The 17,557-nt window shown below is 40.9% G+C and overlaps 1 protein-coding gene across 1 annotated transcript; it reads left to right on the top strand.

Moving 5' to 3' along the window:
* Window positions 1–410: 410 nt before the first annotated feature.
* LARP4 (La ribonucleoprotein domain family, member 4) lies at window positions 411–14,868 on the top strand. The gene is made up of 15 exons (XM_009695827.1): window positions 411–560; window positions 2,139–2,297; window positions 2,630–2,705; window positions 3,256–3,392; window positions 4,176–4,279; window positions 5,335–5,445; window positions 5,833–5,886; window positions 6,535–6,744; window positions 7,228–7,331; window positions 10,950–11,183; window positions 11,960–12,008; window positions 12,209–12,367; window positions 12,954–13,075; window positions 13,349–13,517; window positions 13,732–14,868. The coding sequence occupies exons 2-15, from the start codon at window positions 2,183–2,185 to the stop codon at window positions 14,065–14,067; spliced, it is 1,980 nt and encodes a 659-aa protein (XP_009694129.1). The 5' UTR covers window positions 411–560; window positions 2,139–2,182; the 3' UTR covers window positions 14,068–14,868.
* The last annotated feature ends 2,689 nt before the right edge of the window (window positions 14,869–17,557 follow it).

The following is a 17,557-nucleotide window of genomic DNA, read 5'->3' as shown; positions in this document are numbered from 1 at the left end:
CTTCACCTTGACATATGTTTTTTTAACTTCCTTTCTAGGAAGGGGTCTGGAAGAGGGAAAATTTCCCTTTCTGGTGAAAGGGGACTGGAGCATTATGACAGTCAAGTCTTTAAAAGCTTATGGGTTACCAGAGTCCTTGACGGCTAGCCGCTTCCTCTGCTGATGTTGTCGGATGTCAATAAAGAGAGGTTGAAGGCAACACTTCTAATGGAGGTAGAAATGAAATACTTGGAAAATACCAAGGATTTTCCTGTTTTGATTAATGAAAAATCACATAGGTGCTTGATAGCTGGTTAGACACTTGAGATGTGGAACTCCATAGAAAATCACTAAATTTGCCTGTATTGTCTGGCTTGACTTCTAAAGTGTGTTTGGACTCTTCTTCCTAACAAAAGTGTTTTGGCCTCTTCAGCAGGTAACATCAAAAGGTGCTGGCTTAAACCCTAACGCCAAAGTGTGGCAAGAAGTACCCCAAGGGAGTGGTGAGGCCGTGCCACCAACAAATGGCGCAGAGCACTCGTGGCAAGAAACAGCAGCTGCACAAGGGACTCATGCTGAGGGTGAGATGTCGTGGGCCCACACTAGCTGTGATATGTCCCTTGCTGGGTCACGCTGAGGGTTCTTTGTAAGAGTTCAGCAGTGAGAAGCAACCTCTTGCTCTTGTGCTTGAGGTTGTTAGTGCTGATGTAGCAACAAGTATGAAATAAACGTGAGAAAGCAGTAGATGGTTTATAGAGATGACGGGTCTGACCAGTGAGCTTTGGTTTAGAGATTCAAGAAAGTGTCCAGAGCTGCACTAGGACAGAATACTTCAGCAGGTAACAGGATGCAAGGGGCCCAGTGATGACCGAGTAACGCGCTAAGAGGGAAACAAGGTGCTAAACGTGTAGAAATGGATTCATTCACCATTGCTGCACTTGACCCTGTGAACAGGAAGATAAGATCTGAGGGCTACCTATGATCCTGGTAGATCACTAAGATCACTGCTGCTGAGAACTGCTAGACAATAGTGTTTGTACTGGAGTAGAAACTGCAGAGCATCTATGGTTAGCTCCTTTCAGGTTAGTCTGTATTCCATTTCAGTCCCCGTTTTCCGTCCTTGCCACATAGGCAGTCCTGTCGTCCAGAACTAAATGTTCAAATGGTTTAACTCTTCTAACTTGTCTTAGTCTTGATGTGAAGCCAATTGTATAGCTGAGGTTACTCAAAATACGGCAGAGGCCTGTTAAGCAGGAGATTCCCTGGAAAAAGGTTTAGGAAAAGTTAGGGATAAAGAAGGGAGGATTCAGTTTGTGTGGCCCTGTCAAAAGTTTCTGGTAAGTCAGCAAAAGCGAAGAGAGAGTACCGAGTTTGTGCATTGGCTGACAAAGTCATTTGTCTGCTCCTAACAAAATGGAGCAATCATGGCAGTGTTATGCTGCTGGAAAATTAAAGGCATTTTTTCCCAATTCGGTGTTCTTGCTTTTAAGCAATTTCTAACATAAGCAGTTGAATAGTATCTCTTCTTGAAGTATGTTTTTAGTGGTTTCATTGTTAGTGTGGAAAAGATGCAGCAGAGCAGTTGAATTTTTTTGAACAATATCCTTTGCCTGGTTGTTGGATTAAACTCAAACTGTGCTTGTTTCTGTCGCAAGCAGCTGTGCTAAAGACTGAGCTCAGGTGTCCTGAGCAAGAGATTGGCCAGCTTCAATGTCATTCCACTGTGTTTTATAACAATCACTACATACTCCTGAGTCCTTTACATAAATAAGAATCATGTAATGCCTTGAAGTGATGCAGGCTATTTTAGTGCTTTGTTTTTAGGAACCTCGTTTAAATATTTTAAATTTCATGTGGAAGTCCTGTTTTTTTTAGATCCTCTGCAAATTTTGGAGATCTCACAATTTCACAATCCTATTCTCTACTTATCCCTGAGACCCTAGTGCGAACTACAAGATATTTCTGAAATTGGAGAGGTAGAAAGTGCTATCCAATACAAAATAGATGCTGAAAGTCTAAGAAACATAGACTAAGTCTAGACACTTTCAGGTACAGCGTTCTTGAGTATTTGTTCTAATGTCGGTAGCCAAAATTTTTCAAATGGAAAATATTCTGAAGCTTATAGTAGGTTTTGTGTTGATGATGTGTTCTTTTGCCAGGTAACATAGAGATTTCAGAGGATAGCTGCAAGCAATATGAAGTGATGTATTCCCCGTCTTGTGAAGCCACAAGAAATGGCACAGGAGTTGATGAAGCATCTGCAAATGGAATTGTCCTAGCAACAGAAGATCTTGGATACCAAATCTATGAAGTGTCCGGTGAGTCTTCAAGTTAGAATACCACTGTCAGAACCTGTAATCCTCTGAAGCCTGCTGCAGTTATGATGTGACTGAAAAGGAACTTTGAAATGTTCCATGTGTATTCCAGAAGATCCACGCCAGCCATAGCACTTGGTCAAGTAGGTGACATCTGTGGGATTTAAGTCATTTTGAGAATGGGTCCTATGGTGGTCTTGAAGCGTGTCTCAGATGACCTCTTCCTCTTGGTCTTACCCATAAGGATTCATTCTTTTATTGTACAATGAAACGTGTTTCTGCGTTGTATTCTTACCGTGAAACTGAGATCTGATGGTAGATGTGGTAACTTTCAGGTGAAGGCAGCTCCACTGTGTCCACAGAAGACATTAGGGAATGTTTGAAAAAACAACTTGAATTCTGCTTCTCACGGTACAGTACAATTAACTCAACTTTGTATAAACCCTTTATTAAAATCATTGGCAAGTTTTTCCCTTTTTTGACTTGATGTGTGCTATCATCTTCATAAAAATGTTAACTGTGAGTAAGAGAGTTGGTTGTGACAGGAAGCAAGATCTGCTAAAATGCTATAGAAACCCTGTGGTACCTTTCAGCAGTTTCAGTCGTGTCCATGCATCCATATCCTGTAGTGAGAATTGAGTATAACTTCTGCGCTTCACAGTTGTAAGATGTTGAGATAATTTACCTATGTATTACCAGAAGAGGTCTCTTTGGCAAGATCCTTTTTGCAGATTAACATGCAGAGCACTGTAACTTTCATTAAGTTTTCTAATTATCTTACTCTGCTTTGTGTTGAGCTGCTAGGATTTTTTTCCAGGAGAGAGAATCTGAGTACATTTTGGTTAGAGTTAGCTGTGAATGGTATTGGTGAATATTTCAGCCTGCAGTCATCCTGTTATTTTGAGGCTTCTGTAAGTAAAGTTCAGAATTTTTATAAAATAGTGAACTTATGTCTTTTTAGTGAGAATCTTTCAAAGGATCTCTACTTGATGTCTCAAATGGATAGTGATCAGTTTGTTCCGATATGGACAATTGCCAACATGGAAGGTATTAAGAAGCTGACAACTGATATGGACCTTATTCTTGAAGTTTTGCGATGTAAGTCTGGGTGTTTGGTGTCTGTATTAGTAGAACAAAGAATCCTTCCTTGCTTTAGAGAAATGTATTCGTCTCTTAACTGTTTATGGCACATTGTTCTGGTAAATGGTGATGGCAACCTTGTTCTGCAGAGGTGTTTGAATAAGTGGCTGTTCCAGACTCCTGAATTCTAGTTATGCTTTATAATAAACTGCCTGAATCTGCCCCTGTAAGAGGCTGCTCTGAGATACTGCTAGCAGTGAAAGTCTTATTCTGGGAGTAAACCTAGTCTTCTGATTCAGTGCCAAAGTTTACTAGAAATGATAAAACTAGAAAAAGCTTATTAGAAAACGTTAGCTAGAATTCTTCTGACATACTGTCCTGTGCTGATGCTGCGCATGGCTTGTTACGGAAGCAGTTGTAAGTGAACATTTGAAGTCTCTTTATTCTGACTTGATTTCCCTAGTCTTATTTGAGCTTTTCCTGTTAGGACTCCCTCTAGGAATGTTTTCATATATCCTCTTGCTTGAATTTGAGCTGGGAGTGAATAGAATTTGGGACTGAATTTTTTAGATATCTGAGCTGTAGATGGAGGCAACATCAGAACAACAGCTAAAATGTACTGAAGATCTAACAGACTATAGCTGGTAAAACAGTCCTTTACCCTGACTTCAAGAAATCTGATTTCTTAAGCAGTCCGTCGCAGCTCTTTGTTACAAGTTCGATAATGGAGTCTATTACTGCTGAGATGTTTTGCAGTGCACAATGTCCAATTTTAAGCTAACTTTTCTATTTTAATTTTAGCTTCTCCTATGGTACAAGTGGATGAGAGAGGGGAGAAAGTAAGACCAAACCACAAACGATGTATTATCATTCTCCGTGAGATTCCTGAAACAACACCTATAGAGGTAAAGAAATAGGAAAGCAAGCAGTAAAAGCCTGTTGATGTTTTTGGAGGTATCTTCAACAGTGCTTCAAACAGCAGCAGGAAGTGTTGCTTAAAAGGTCAGCTGGTACTTAATTTGATTAAACACAGATATTTTTCTTGTAAACTGCATAAGTAATTTTTTCTGCCTGGATGTATTGTCAAAAAAGCCGAAGCAAAAACTTGTTGTCATTGTTGTCCTTTCCCATTATTTACTAGTATATTAAAGTGCTCTTAAGTAAACTTTTTTTCCCACCAAAAATTGAGCTAGCTAGGCTTTTCTGGAAGGAAGTTTGAACTCATTGCTTTTCAGATCCAAAAATAAAATCAGTCCAGGCCATAGCTTGGAATTCAGGCTGAATTTTTGTCACAGCAGTAACTTTACTTCAAATCAGACGGTTGTTTTGGCAGCAAGAAACGTTACTAAACATTTCTCGTTCATTGTGACCCAGTGTGAGCTGAGCTCATTATGTTCAGGGAAGGGGGGATAATAAAATTCCTACTGATATTTGGCTAATAGAATGATTTAGTTTTGTGGGTTTTTTTTTAAGTTGTAACACAGGCTGTTTGTCTACTAGTGTTTTTAATTAGTTCTTTTAATGCAAACACTGAACAGCTGCTTTGCCCTTTCTTTAAAATCTGATTATTGCAAAGCTGTCAGGTTGCCTTGGTTTAGAAATACTTGTTAGAATCATTCTTGTCTAGATGACTCTCCTGATCTAAAGCCACGTTTTTGCTGCCTCTTTCGTATAGAAATGTCACCAGTTCTACACTGATCTTGGTTTTCTTACCAAATGGGCCTGCTGCTTTTTATTTGGTGAGCTCAGTAGGCTGGACTAATACCCAAGTATTCTTGGGTTCAGAAACAGGTAGAGGACAATTTGTTGTCTGGCAGACCTATCAAGGGAATAAAAGAACATCCCTGGTCAAGGGGAAATTGCAGCTGAGGAGCTGGAGTGTAAACTTTTGTTGGTTTAGTGTTCAATTTACAACTTAGAGCTAGGTCCCCTTAACTGCCTGAATTCTTCTCTCCCCTAGGAGGTTAAGGCTCTGTTTAAAAATGAAAACTGCCCCAAAGTGATAAGCTGTGAGTTTGCTCACAACAACAACTGGTACGTTACATTCCAGTCAGATACAGATGCACAACAGGTAAGGCTGCCTTCAACTGTTAATCATATCGCAATTTTGTTATTAATACTTCCCCTACTCAGGAGAATTTCACGCATACTTCCTGTAGCTAACATAAATGTTTATTTACTGATTCCCCTTTTTTTATTTTAAGATGTTATTGGCAAATTCTAGTTAATAGAGAAAAAAGTTGAGAGATGGTGGGGTTATAATTCCCTTGTCTGCCTCCTGCCTCAGTGTTCTCTGGCCATAACTGGCGTCTAGTATCCTGAATTTGAAGTGTTGATGAATTTAGCTGGGCCAACAGGGAAGCACATTGCTACACATTTGTGTTAAATCGTGTAATAGCCTTTGAGAAGTACAATTTTATCAAGATATTCTAATGTTAATCTTTTTTTGTATCTGCAGGCGTTTAAATACCTAAGGGAAGAAGTGAAAACCTTTCAGGGCAAGCCAGTAATGGTGAGGCTGCTTTATATAAGGCTTCTGTTTGAATTGAATTATATATTGTTTCTATTTGGATCCTAGTGTGCATTGATGGGGCGGGGGGAACTAAGGAATTAGCAGTGAGATAGTTTGTAACACTTGCTCTGTAGGCAGTTGAATGAGGTCGTGGGTAGTTTTGAAAAATTACAGTTCAGTGGCTGCTGGTTATTCACAGTGCCGCTTCCCATGAGGTGCGGAACACATTCCTGTTTCATCTTCCGTTCTCCACTTTCCCCAGAATCTGGGTCTGCAGAACTTGGGAGAGGGACTCTTGCCATCGTGAGTCTCTAGATGGAGTTAGCTGCTTTACAAATAAGGCTGAAGCAAACTGTTTGTAGTGTGAGAGGAACCGTCAAAATTGTAGTCTGGACAGTTAGTGCTATAGAAAGCGGTGCTTGTCTTGAACTGGACAGATTCTCTAGCTAAAGCAGCGTGTGTGTCCTTCCCTTTAGCACGCTGTAAGAATGTAATCTGTATTGATTTTTATCAGAGTTTTTATTTATAAGCAATAATCAACCTACTTCCTCTTCACATCCCTTCTGTTTCAGTAGGCAGGAAAGATTTCATGTTTTGCTTCTCCTTTTCTCCCGACTAATGTATGTGACGTGATTTGGTATCTTGCAGGCAAGGATAAAAGCCATCAACACATTTTTTGCTAAGAATGGGTACCGCGTAGTGGATTCCAGTGTCTATACTCAGCTGGTTCAAACACAAGCACAGTTTGCCTCACCACTGTTTATGCAGCCTGTATATAGTCCTCAGCAGTACTCGATTTACAGCATCGTGCCTCAGACATGGTCTCCAAATCCTGCACCTTACTTTGAAACACCGCTGGTAAGTAGCAGCTGATGAAATGAGAGGAGCTAGCCCAAAACATCAGGAATGATGTGGTTAACAAATCAATAGGGTTAGTGGGCTCTTCAGCTGTAGAATGCACAGGTTTTCTAGTCAGATCCCTCTGCTTTATGATACTTCATGTTGTGTCACGGACCTGACAAAGCAGAACTGTCAGAGAGGCTGCGTGTCTCACCATTGGCTGCCATTTGTTTCAAGAAATTTTGGCCCAAAATTCCGTTATCCAGTAGCTATCACTTTGTACCTCTTCCAGGAACAGGATGACTCTGATGCTAAAGTAGATGTGCAGACCGTTAACCTGATGGGGTTTTCATGTTAGTAGTATGTTTACAACATACGAGATATGGTAGCCCAGTGTGAAAGTACAAACAGACTAGATGAATAACTGCTGAAGCTGATCTCATAAAACTGCAAACGTTTTTCTTTTTAGTTCAGCCATTGAGACTGTTCTGTCTGTTGCAGGCCCCCTTTCCTAACGGTGGATTTGTGAATGGCTTTAATACACCAGGATCATATAAAACAAATGCTGCTTCTTTGAGTATAGGTCGCCCATTCCATAGAAATCGGTAAGATAGCTCTGTCAGTTGTTTGCTCTCTGAGAACTTACAGTATTTAGATCCTGAAGTGTTTCTTGCACTTGTAAAATGCAGTGCCTTCTGATGGGACTAGGTTACTTACTTTTGTTTATCAAATATGCATGATGTTTTCCAACATGATTTATAAAATAAAATCACGGTGGCAGCTCAAGATCCTAAAATAGTGGACATATGTGCTGGAGAGAGCAAAGGTAACTCCTTTAAAAGCCTCAGAGGAATTTCTGCAGACAAATAACTAACTTCCTCCTAAGGTAATACTTGTAATTATGTTTGTTATACGCAGATTATAAACTCCTGCAGCACAAACGTAAGCTTTTCCTGTTGTGTGATTAGTCTTGCAGAGAGCCATTCAGTTTATGCAGCTGAGAGTTGCATGCCCTGACTGCTGTATGCTGAAACTGCTTGATGCTGAGTCTGTTACTGTAATTTATTTGCTTTATCCCCATCTTTCCTGATAACTGTAAGGACTCAGCTCAGATATGAACACTGGGGAGGAGGAAACAGCTTTGTATTTGCTGGAACAAATGTACTCTATAAATACAATGGAGTAGTAATCTGTTTGTGTGGGTGGAAATTGTTTTATTTGCAAGTTCTTTCGCTGTATTCAGCATGCGGGCTGGTAGCATGGGATTTGCTTTTTATGTTGTTTGAGAAATCGGTTGACAACTGCCAGTAGCATAAGTGGTTTTGTGATGCAGTTAAGGTTTGTGGCTGTTGGCAGAAGGTGAACTTCAGAATTTGGTCTGCAGTGACTCAGCAGAGTCTTAATACAGACTGGGAAACTGGTAGTATGACTCTGCTTGGAAGATGAGGCAGCTGATTCAGTTACAGCTGCTCGGCTCCCAACTGAGGCCTTTATAAAAAGGTATGGGGTTTTTTGCCTTAAATTGTGTCCAAACTTAAAGCCTGTAAAGCTCTTATGTGTATGGATGCTGAAATAGTACAAGAATTGTGCATACCCAAATACTAACATCTTGAAATGCCCACATGTTCGCTGCTGCCTTATAGATCACATCTGTATAATTCTTAAGCTTTTAAATCTCTTCTGGTTATGTTAAGACTTTCATTTGTAAAACTTCAGTCACTGTGAAGTTATAGATTTAGGGTCAAGTGTGTACAGGTTCTGCTGGTCTGTCTAGGTTGTCTTAGCTTTCCTGCCGGTCTCCCTCAGCCTTTGTGCTACTACAGAGCTCTGGTTTTATGGTAATAAACTTTCATATTGCAGCAGCAGACATTAGTTATGCTTTTCCTTTGCAAACAGGAGACTGCTAAGGTGACAGTGAGGCACAGCCTCGAAGGTTTGGCCCAGTGATGATCAAGTATCGCGCTAAGAGAGAACAGGTCCAACAGTCGACTGTCTGGGCAGCTTGCACCTCATGCTTTTCCTTCTTTTTGCTTTCTCACATCATCTCTCCTTCTCTCTGCTTTTTTTCCCTTCCTTATCTTTCCTTGTCTTTTCTGCTTTGCTCTTCTGCCCAGACAAGATTGTGGCCTTCTCAATGACGGGTAAGATTATGAGATCTGAGGGCTGAGTAATGACTTCAGAATCCTTCCTTTTTTTTTCAATTCATTCCTAAAATGGAAAATGTAGTTAGCTTACCTCCTCTTCCTCCCCATGGTCTTTGCTAATGGAAAACTTGTTGGGGCCTTAAAACTAGTTCTTAATGCTTCTTGAAACTGTGAAGTATGAATTAATCTTTGTTCAACATATCTTCTCTTGAACTGCAGCAGAGCTCGTTTGGAGACGTTCATCCAGCTGCTGCTCTTTGGTTTCTGTCCTGGCTCATTAAACTTGATTTGTTTAGTCATACAGGCAGTTAAGTATTGGATTTTTCTCTGTAGCTAAACATTTGCTTAAGGCTGTCATATTTATTTGCCCCTGATTTGTTGTAACGTCCTTGTGGGAAAGGAAGATTGAGTCTTTGTAACAGAGAATCCTCAGTGCTAATATTGGTTAAATTGATATTTTTCTATCCAGCCATCTGAAAAGTAACTTTAAATATCTTTGGTAAAGCAGATTAATTTGGCCACTCAAAATTGGGCTATTAAAAGGTGACTGCTTTCTGGTTACGTATGAATGCTGCAAAACTTGCAGCTGTTAATTGCAAGGCTGTGGAGAAGTCTGTCAGATAGTGGTGGAGTTGATTTTTAAAATGCCACAGGTCAACAGCCGAGCGGAGGGAGGAATCTGCTGCTGCTACAGCCACATCACTTACTGCTGGTCTGATTTAGTGCTAACAAATGATAATTTGTCATTTGTTGAATTCTCCTATTTCGCTTTCTTTTCCTCCCAACTTAAATTCTCTGGCCAAGTGGGAGGGAACAAGTTTATTGGTGGAAGGTGGAAGGAAACTACCTCTTTGTTAGGCAGTTTAGGGTCTGTGGCATCCACAACAAGCCTTTCAATTTTCGCTTAGCTTAGAGAAACCAAAAGCGGCATGATTTATGATCTGTTGAAAGAAAGGACCCTTTTTCAGGCTGCAGACTGATCCTTGATTACTCTGTAAGAGATCACGTAGTCAAGTCAACTGCTCTTCTCAGACAGGAATTGTACTTTGGCTGGCAGCGGGAGAATTTCTTCTGACAGCATGGAATGTTATAATGAGATTGTTTAAAAACAATAAGCGTGTGAAATCCTCCTTCTGTCCTTAAATTATGAGATATGCAGGGTTGACCAGAGGAGAAATAATAGAGTTTAAGGTCCTTGCCTTGCTTGCCAAAAACGGTTGGTGCTGCGTGGAAAAGACAGCGAGGTGCAGAAGTGGAAAATAGTCTAAGGCACCTGAATGCTGCTCCAGAAAACTGTTCCATGTTATGGTAGGTCAGAGTTTTTCTGGGTAATACTGCATTGAAGACCCTGAGCCTTAACTTGCAGAAAGACTGAGCATGCACAGCTGCATCTGTGTTCAAAGGAAATAGAGCTTTAAAGCTAAATAATCAATAACTGGGTAAAATGTCTGGGGTATTGTAAACTGCAAAGTCAGTGTTGTGAGTGTTTGGTAACAGGAACAGTGAGACTAAGATCCTGGCTTTTCAAACTCCTGGGGAGGTGGGCTATCAGCTCCCTTAGCCTTATCTCCCCTGTTCTCTTCAGCCTATTTAGTCGTCATCTACTCCTGGCTTCTTGTTTCAGTTCTTTTTTTTTTTTTTGCTTGTGGCCAGAACACTTTCCAATACCCCTTGCCCACGCTGCAGGTGCAGACAAATGAAGGATCCCTGTTTGGGTTCTTCTGGCTCTTCTAACACCTCTAGGTTTTGGAGGGGTTTTTTGTTAGTTGGGAGTTTTTTAGTGTTTTTTTCCACTCTTCATTATTTGTTGGGCAGTGATCATGATGTATTCTTCATATGGCAACACTTGACAGGAGAGCGGGTTGCAAGAAAACTGTAACAAAAGAAATAGATGGAGGTAAGGAAGAACAATTTCTTTGTTCTTGACAAACATACATAGGAAACAACTTCTCTGATGGAGTTCCAGTACTTACTGACCTCCTCCTTTCTTGTCAGCTATGAATTAACTGTAGTTGGTAGTAGTTTTGTGTCTTGTTCTTTAAACTCTGGGTTACACATCTGCTGCTCCGTGTCCTGCAGCGTGAAGCCGCACTTCCGATCATCTAACAGCTCCGAACATGCTGTGGAGGGTCCAGCTGCCGTCAATACCATGCCAGTGGGGGACGGACCACTGAACAGAACCAACTCAAGGAATTTTGTTATGGAGCGACATAACAGTACGTTAACTGGGCACCAAGACCAAGGTTATTCCCAGAAGGATTCTCCTACCGCACAGATGGAGCAGAATGGCGATTATGGCATTGGCAGGGGCAGGTAAAGAACTATGTGTGCTGTAATACAACAGTGCAGTTGGGACATGATGTTGGATGTTCAAACGACTTGCGTGAGCCAAGGATCATCAACCATTGGCACAATACGTATTTCTGTAAAGACTGACCAGGAGAAAAGTGACATTTAAATAAGCCAGGCGTGATAAATACTTAACTGGTAGCACGAATACTTCCTGCTTGACTGTAGAGCTGTTAGTCATTCCGATGAACAGCTTGCAATAAGACAGTGAGGTGTCTTTATTTCAAAATAACTGCCTGGTTTGTCCCCAGAATTAAAACAGTTGCTGAAGTAAAGTTGGTATTTGTATTGCTGTAAATAATAAGCAAATCCTCAGTAGGGGAATTTGATGCTCCTAAACATTGTAAGATCAACTGGTTTTATCTTTTGTCTCTTATTTCAGGGTTTAGACACTTAAAAATAAGTGACCAAGACAGATCTGTGAGAAATCAGATGAAGAAGTTTTATTATTACAAATTATAGGATAGTATTCTATAATAACATAGTCTAATTGTCACTGTGCTTGTTCAGATACAGTGCTCTAGGGTCCCTCCTCCACGGGGAGAGAAAAGAGAAGTTGTTTCCTGTATTGGCTATGTTCCAAGAGTGTAAGAGCTTTGACCCCTCCTGACGATGGAGGACATCCCAGAACTGTATCTTGAGAAGCATCAGTAGGCTGCCACAGGCTCCCCTTTGTGCAGACGAGTGCGCACTTCAACTGGATGAATGCACTTACTGACTTTTTTTTTTTGCCTTTAAAGGAGGAATGTTTTCAGAGGTCGGAGAAGACGAGAAGATGACCGAGTTTCAGTAAGTTCCGCTTCCCTTATTGCAAGGAGTTGCACAAAGTGCAATGTGTTGGCTTCGCATTTATTGAAGGAATGGCATAGTCCTTAAATTCTCAGATTATATTGTGGGTTTTCAGCGTTTCCAGGAAATTCCCTGACGCTTGCTCAATGCTTTTAATGCTAGGTGTTATGGCTCTGTTAACGGGCATTTTCCTTCTCTAGAGACCTCAGCCTTCAACAGAAACAAAGACTCAGACACCAAAGTTTGACTTACTAGCATCAAATTTCCCACCTTTGCCTGGCAGCACAACAAAAATACCAGGAGAGCCTGTGCTGGAGAGCAGGATGTCCGATATCGTTAAAGGAGTCTGCAAAGAAAAGGTACCCACTGTCATCTCTGGCACACACACCGTAGTACACATACAGTGTGCCTCCCTTCTCCCCTGCTTAAAGAATCCGTTTATGTTAGAGCTGCACGTTAGAATACTTTAAGCCCAAACATCATACTATGTTTGTTAATATAATAGTGCGTTCTCTGTCTTTCTGTTCTTGGATTTCCTTGGCTTTTTGTGGGTGTTTAACTGAAGGTTCTGTAATTGCACTGTTGTAGCTCGGTGTTGTTTTGGAATGAAGCAGGCAAATGAGGAGTGTTGGCTGTTGAAGTAGGAACGGTTTGCGTGTAGTGTAGGCAAGGGCTGTTTCCAGATGAGTCTGTTATTTGAGCTGGTGGGACTAAGCATTGATAATCTGGATGATACAGCCTTACTTCTTGTTTTATCCGCTATTTGTTTTGCCCATATAAAGGGTGATTGCTTTAGAGGCAATGCTCGAAAAGAAGTGAAATTCCTAGACTTGAGCAGCCTTTGGAAATATCCCACTTCCTAGATGTCTTGAACTGGCATATTGAGGAGCAATTAAAGCGCATCTGCGATACTTCCATGTTTTGCAACTTATGCTTTCTGTACAGGAAAGCAAAGATTTGCTGCCCAGCTGTCCAGCTCCTGCTCAGGAAGAACAGACGCACAGCACTGTCCAACAGCCTGTGACGAGTGTGAGCTCACCAAGTCAGACTGAAGCTCTGGTGTTAAGGTATGTGGGTCGAGAATATTAAAATTGGCACGTTCTAGCAAAGACTCTAGCCGGTGTCCGGCAAGGTGGCAATGATGTTTGCTGTATCTTCTCCGTCTGCGGTAGGCAGCGACTCTAGAGGCCACTAGATGGAAATAACAAATCGTGGTGTAGCGGCTGTACCATTCAGTTCTGCAAAGAACGCAGTTGTGACTTCAAAGAAAGAAAATAGTTTCTCAAGCATGAATTTCTGTGTTAGTAGGTTTTAATGTTAAATTGTTCTTGATTTAACAGCACAGTTCAGCCAGACAGCAAACCAGAAGAAGTGTCTGCTCAGAAAGATGTTACAAGCCACGCTTCCCCACCGGTGTCTGTCTCTCCCGTCAGTGCTGCAAAGCCGCCAAGGACAAATACCACTTCACCTTCTGCTAATGCAAGTGCAGCTCCTGCTTTGTTAATGCAGGTAAGGCTCAGAGGAGGGAGTGGGTGGGGAACACGGGGAGCTTTCTCTTGGATGTGCTGATGTAGCACCTGAGACCCTCTCTTGTGCAGTTTGCCACAGCTGTGGTGTAATTGCTCACTGTGTGTCTTCTTGCTGTTGTGCCTGGAATAGTCTGGAAGAGCACAGCGTGGTTATTCTGGTATGTAAACCTTGCTCTTCTCCCTTGGTCCCAAAGGAGCCACGTAAGCTAAGTTACGCTGAAGTTTGCCAGAAGCCCCCAAAGGAGCCTCCTCCAGTTCCCGTTCAGCCTCTTAGGGAACATCGCGCCAACATAGTTCCCCCTGCCAAAAATGAAGAAAATGGTACACCTGAGAAGGCTTCGGAGAAGGCTCCTGACAAGGTTGAAGGTCGAATGAAGGATTATTCTGGGTTCCGAGGCAACGGGCCTCCCAGGGGAGCTGCTGGGAAAATCAGGGAACAGAGGCGCCAATTTGGACGCAGATCATCGCCTCAGGGAGCACCTCGACGTATCGGCAAGGAGCAGTATGTGCCACCCCGGTCACCAAAGTAACACTTGTCCAGCCAATTATTCTCTATTTAATTTGAGCTGTGGACTAATAAACAGCAAAGGAGACTGTGAGAAAGAAGTATTCATGAAGGGGAATACTGAACTGGAGTGTGGCTTGTGTGGAGAAGTTGTGGAGGGTCCCAAAATTCATCTCTAAAAGTGATTTCACAAATGCTGGAGGATTCCAATCAATATAAATATAGAGATTATAATTTTTGTATTTTTGTTTTTAATTTGCAGAGGGTTTCCTGCTTGAAATCAGTATTTGGGTTGTGAAACTGGCATTTTGAGAAAGTGAAAGAATATGGATTGACAAGTTAACTTGTCCCTCAGTGTTGGAGGAAGAGGATAAGAGAATATTATTTTTGGAAAATGAGCATTTCTGTAAAATTAGAACTTTTTTTAACCTATTTAACATTTGGCTTGTCAGATGATGTGTCTGCCATTGATGGCCTTGCATTGCAGAGCACGTCTGCAGCTGAGGTGCTTGGTCGGTGTGAGTGGAGTGAGTGCAGCCAGATACTGTTGTCATGACTTAGTCACTGATGATAAAAACTGAATGTACTACTGTAGTAAACTTTGTGTTTCCAGCTTGAAGTATAGTCTCTTGACCTTACTAATAATTCATTCAGCAAGCTTTTAAACTATAATTTTTACAGGATACTGGATTGTAGATCAGAGCACGTGGACAGCAAAAATGGTCTTCTAGATGCAATTGGAAGGAGGCAGAAGGGAGCACGTCGGAATTTTTAATTTGCCCTTTTTTCTCGCCTCCTTTTGAGGGCAACTTCTTAGGTTTGGGGGTTTTTTTGTTTTTCCTTGCTTGTACTTTCTCTAATCTCTTTATTACAGACTTTTGTGCATTTATCTTGGTATATTTTCCTGAGGCAGGCCCAGTATAGGATTGATGGGTGGCTATGCAGTCCTTGACATTAGCTTCACAAGTGAAGAGCCTGGAATTCCAGTTGTCGATGTGGAATTCTGCCTTGCAGATGGGAACTCTGGGCATGGAGTTCTGCGTGCCCCACCAGGATTAAATTGACGTCTCTTTGGATGGCTAGCAAATCAGAGACGTGGCTGGGTTTTCTATATCCTGACCTATCTGTGTGTTCTGGAGTAGGGTATTGGATGCTGTATACTAGAAATCAGGGTTTTTATGTACTGGGAACTCATTGTTTACAGCTGATGTAGTAGCAACTGACTTTTTTTTAACTGTTTAAAGCAGAACGAGAGGTAGAGAGTTAAACAAAATCCCTCATGTTCAGAGAAGCTACTTGAAAGGTAGCATCTTGCCTAGCTGTATGCTGACTAAATTTGCAACACTATTGTGTAGTAAGTGGTTAAGTTTAAAGGTGATTACCATAATGACTGAAATAGGAAAATTCAGTGCATTAATCTGCCAAAAATGAGCATGCCAGGGTTCAAAGTTCTGTATAAAGTGTTAGGGAAAAGTAGCTTCCAGCAGTAAGAATCACACCTTTTTTTTTTTTTTTCTTTCTTTCTTCTTTTCTTAGTGAATAGCAAGTGTACAAATTTAAAGTCGTAAGTTGTGAACACTGGAAAACTCAATTGTGATATATACCGTAAACATCTTAGTAATATATGCTAGTGTTGCCATTAGAATGAATGTAAGTGGCAGTTAAAATAACTGTGAAAATTTTCATCTTCTGATTTCTTAGCCAGATAACCCTTGGCGACTTCTTACTCAGTAGGCATTCTCTATCAACTGCTTTGAGAACACTCATATCTATTTTTATAAATATATATATAAAGCCAGAGTTGTCATTTCTCTAACTTATTATTCAGCTTGGCAATTGCTTTGATTTGATTCATAACACAATATAATGTATTTATGCAGTTAACTGTTCATTTCTACGCATGTTATATATATACACATATATATTAAAAAAAAAAAAAAACAAACCAAAATCATTATTCACTTTTAAACTACCTGTACTGGGTTTGGGAGGTTTTTTTTTTTCAATTTAGTAAAAAAAAAATAAATTGTTGATCACGTCAACAGTTTAGGGATGCTTACAGAACCCTTCTTTTATTTTGATAATGCTACATTTGTTGGAATGATAGAGAAGCTTAAATATTTTAAAGTGTTAAAGTTCTGAAATGCAATGAATTCAGAGTTAATTTTTAATAATTTTAAAGGCTATAAACAATTACTGCGGTCAAACTGGAAAAAACGAACCTGTGTGATAGTCACAGGTATTGAGGATAGCTGTGCGCTGGCATTGCAAAGTTGGGTTAAGCGCTGGGATGCCAATAGCTGCCGTTTGCCATTCAGAGGAGTCGTTGTTTGGGAAGAGGCTTGTGTAGATGTCGATCTCTGGCCTCCCTGGTGAAGGCAACGTGCTAATTCTGATCCACACCGGCATCCGCTTTCAGTGCAGTGCATAGAATAACCTTGGAAAGCTGAAATGAACAATCGTGAAATGTAACTTCTTCACTTATTAGATGTGGGGGAAAAAAAACCAAACCAAAACTAACTGCAGTTCAATCTTTCTTGTAAGGTGATTGGAAAAACTCGACCGTGGAAAGAATGCTTTGAATGTCCTGGGTGTGCGTTTTCCAGCAGCAGATCATGGCTCTTGTACAGTGTATGCAAATAAGTCTGTAAACCTGTTGGCTTTTTCCAGCATATTCAAACTTTTACCAGATTAGGGCACTCATAATTATTTATTTAATACCTGCTTGCAAGGATTTAACATAGCATTTCCCTTCTCCCCCCTCCCCCACTGCTGTTCATAACTGTGGTTTTGTTTTTTTTTTCCTTTCTGTTCTTTTGTGGGTGTCGAGGGGGGAATAACCAAGTAAATACAAAGGCTGTGAAAACCATAGTTTTGTGTGCAAGTTCTCCTGCAGTACTTGTATTGCATGGCAAACGTATAACTTAGACGGGCTAGCTGCTACATTCTCATCCCCGTGATGGACTCAGGCAAGCTGTTGTATCTCTACCCGCCAAGTTTGCCTGTTCTGGCAGACTGGGGGAAATGGGGACAAAGCGATCGTTTGGGAGCCAGACTGGCTGCTGGTACCGCTTACTGATTTTGTCGGAGCTGTATCGTTTTATCAGCAGAGGTGAAACTGTCCCTTCTTCGACAGCGACGTTCAGTGTGCACTTGAAGTGACAAAGAACAGTTCTCCGTGGTTCCTTCTCAGTGGCTTACCACATGATGTAAAGACAAATTTTCCTACTCTGCTGATGCTAAATACCAGAAGGTGCAAATCACATGTAACTTTCAGTTTTGTGAACTGTGACTTGTTTTCAGAATTGTTGACTTTTGTTAGCTATAGAAGTATACTTTCCCAGTTAAGTTCTTTTCCAAATTACTGTGCATGGAAAAGATGGGCCACTCCCTTGTACTTCTGCTGGGGAGTGAAAAGAGAAGTAATTATTTGCATGTGATAGTAAAATTAAAAGTGCAAAAAGTTTTTTTTTTTTGATTTCTAAAATTAAGTTAGTTTTATAGTATCTTACATT

The sequence above is a fragment of the Cariama cristata genome, unplaced genomic scaffold (genome assembly GCF_000690535.1).
Source record: "Cariama cristata isolate BGI_N322 unplaced genomic scaffold, ASM69053v1 scaffold36852, whole genome shotgun sequence".
In the NCBI taxonomy this organism is placed as follows: domain Eukaryota; kingdom Metazoa; phylum Chordata; class Aves; order Cariamiformes; family Cariamidae; genus Cariama; species Cariama cristata.
Note: the sequence above shows the minus strand (reverse complement) of the source record. Positions and strands in the feature narration are given on the sequence as shown.

What these genes read in the sequence shown, in the direction of transcription:
- LARP4 (XM_009695827.1), top strand. Translation starts at nt 2,183, where the DNA reads ATGTATTCCCCGTCTTGTGAAGCCACAAGAAATGGCACAGGAGTTGAT. An exon ending in CAGATACAGATGCACAACAG is followed by an intron (nt 5,446 to 5,832) that starts GTAAGGCTGCCT and finishes TTGTATCTGCAG; the next exon opens with GCGTTTAAATACCTAAGGGA. An exon ending in TATGGCATTGGCAGGGGCAG is followed by an intron (nt 11,184 to 11,959) that starts GTAAAGAACTAT and finishes TTGCCTTTAAAG; the next exon opens with GAGGAATGTTTTCAGAGGTC.